General features: G+C 38.3%; 1 protein-coding gene across 1 annotated transcript; it reads right to left on the reverse strand.

Moving 5' to 3' along the window:
- Positions 1–368: 368 nt before the first annotated feature.
- Positions 369–1,307, reverse strand: LOC125939341 (olfactory receptor 2J3-like). The gene has a single exon (XM_049654767.1). It carries the CDS (start codon positions 1,305–1,307, stop codon positions 369–371), a length of 939 nt encoding a protein of 312 aa, XP_049510724.1.
- Positions 1,308–2,275: the final 968 nt, after the last annotated feature.

The raw sequence follows: 2,275 nt of genomic DNA on the forward strand, positions 1-2,275 counted from the left end.
AATTCAAGCCCACATGAGGCTCAGTGCTTTATGGAGCTTGCTAGGGATTCTCTCTCTCTCTCTGATCCTCCCCCACTTGTGCTTTCTCTGTCTCTCTCAAAATGAATAAATAAACTTAAAAAAAGTCCCTAATTTCTATGGACACTAAATATGGAATTATTAAAGATTAAAGTGTTACAAATCAAAAAGTTACCTCTAGATAATGTTTTAGAATTAGTCAATAAAATGAATCCAAAGTTAGGACTGAACTTTCTTCTATGCTTTCTGGGTTGTAGACTAAAATAAGTATCAAAGAAAGAGGGAAACCACCTTCCAAGATGGACCAGACTCTGAACAAAAGTTGCAGGATAAAAATTGTGATCTCTCTATCACAAATCCCACTCCCATCCCACTAGTCTCCTTACTGCCCCTCTTACATCTTTGTTTCTGAGAGTGTAGATTAGAGGATTGAGGCTAGGCGTAACAACAGTATAAAAGAGGGCAATGAACTTGCCTTGATCTTGAGAACTTCCTGATGGTGGCTGCAGATATATGCACATGATTGGAATGAAAAAGAGAGACACAACCATAAGATGGGATCCACATGTTCCAAAGACTCTCTGAAGTTTGACTGATGACTGCATCCTAAACACAGCCAGGGCAATGGCAACATATGAGCTGAGAATCAGGATGAGTGGTATGACGACGAAAATGGAGCTCATGATCAGGAGGGTCAGCTCATTAGCACGGGTATCAACACATGATAATCGCAGCACTGCTGGAACCTCACAAAAGAAATGGTCCACTTGGTGATGTCCACAGAGGGGGACCCAGAAGGTAAAGGAGGAATGAAGTGCTGAGGTGATAAAGCCACTGATCCAGGAAGCCACAGCCAACAGGTGGCAGAAACGAGGGTTCATGAGCACGGTGTAATGTAGGGGTCTACAGACAGCTGCATAACGGTCATAGGACATGACCACCAGGAGGACACACTCTGTGGTTCCCAGTGCAAGGACAAAGTAAAGTTGAATCATGCAACCGGCATAAGAGATGGTCTTTTCTGGGCCCCAGAGATTGACCAGCAACTGAGGGATGGAGCTGGTGGTGTAGCAGAGATCCAGAAAAGAGAGGTTTGAGAGGAAGAAGTACATGGGAGTATGGAGACGGGCATCCAGGCATGACAAGACAATGATAAACAGGTTGCCTATCAATGTCGTCAAGTAGAACATCAAGATAAGCACAAAGAGAATTACTTCCAGATGAGGCCAATGTGAAAAACCCAGTAGAATAAAGTAGACTTCAGAACTTGCATTTTTCCCCATCATCATTCATTTTTTCCAGTACCTGAAGAAAGAACCATAAACTCAAAGGCTGATAACTCAAAGGTTGTTAAACACTGGTCAGTAGTGTGGGCAAAACCTATGCCATTTCCAAAATGCTCTTGTTTCAGTAACATTTTTATAGTTTTGTTTTTATTTTTCATTCACATATTTCTTCTGTTGTAGATAAAATCAATAACTTCTGAAGTGAATGAGTTCTTTTTATGAATCACTAAATTGCTATTGGATAAATAAAGATTAAAGATTAAGTTCCATAGCCAGGAAGACAATCTTCATGAAAAATAATCTTTTTAACAAAAAAAACCTTTCAATTTATTCCTCTTTTATGTATTTTCAGGCCTTTTCCAATTTTGTGGTTACAAAGAAAGGAATATCTCTACTCTTAATAATCTTACATATAAATGAGAGCCTACCATGAGATGAAAAACAACTGAGTACCAACTTTGAAATGTTAATATTTGGTGAAAAAAATAAATTTCAATTGCATTATGATTACAGGAAGAAGAAAATATTCATTTATGTATGCTAACGACTTATTTTTAGAGAAAAAAGAAATAGCATCAACTGGAAGTATAAACAAAGGCTCACATGTTCACACTTACATCCCAAAATGAGTATTCACACTATGAGCTAAACTAAAGGTCTTAATACTAATTGAGACGTGAAATAAGGATGATTCAGTGATGGAATACTTCCAACCATAAATGAGATTAGAACTAACTTTGAAAGACCAAAATTAAATTACAGAATTGAAGAAAATTGCAGAGGAAGCAAAAGGAAAAGGGAAGGTGTTTAGAGCAGGAAGCTGGACAGGAACCTGTGGTTCTTGGGACTAAATGTGAATCCCAGGCTGTGAGGCTTGGGCAAGAGCTGGAAAGACAGTTTCCACAAAATTTCACATGCTTTAGGACAGCAGCTAAGACATTTGAATTCTAAGTCATAATTTATAATTATTC

Source organism: Panthera uncia (assembly GCF_023721935.1).
Source record: "Panthera uncia isolate 11264 chromosome B2 unlocalized genomic scaffold, Puncia_PCG_1.0 HiC_scaffold_25, whole genome shotgun sequence".
NCBI lineage: Eukaryota > Metazoa > Chordata > Mammalia > Carnivora > Felidae > Panthera > Panthera uncia.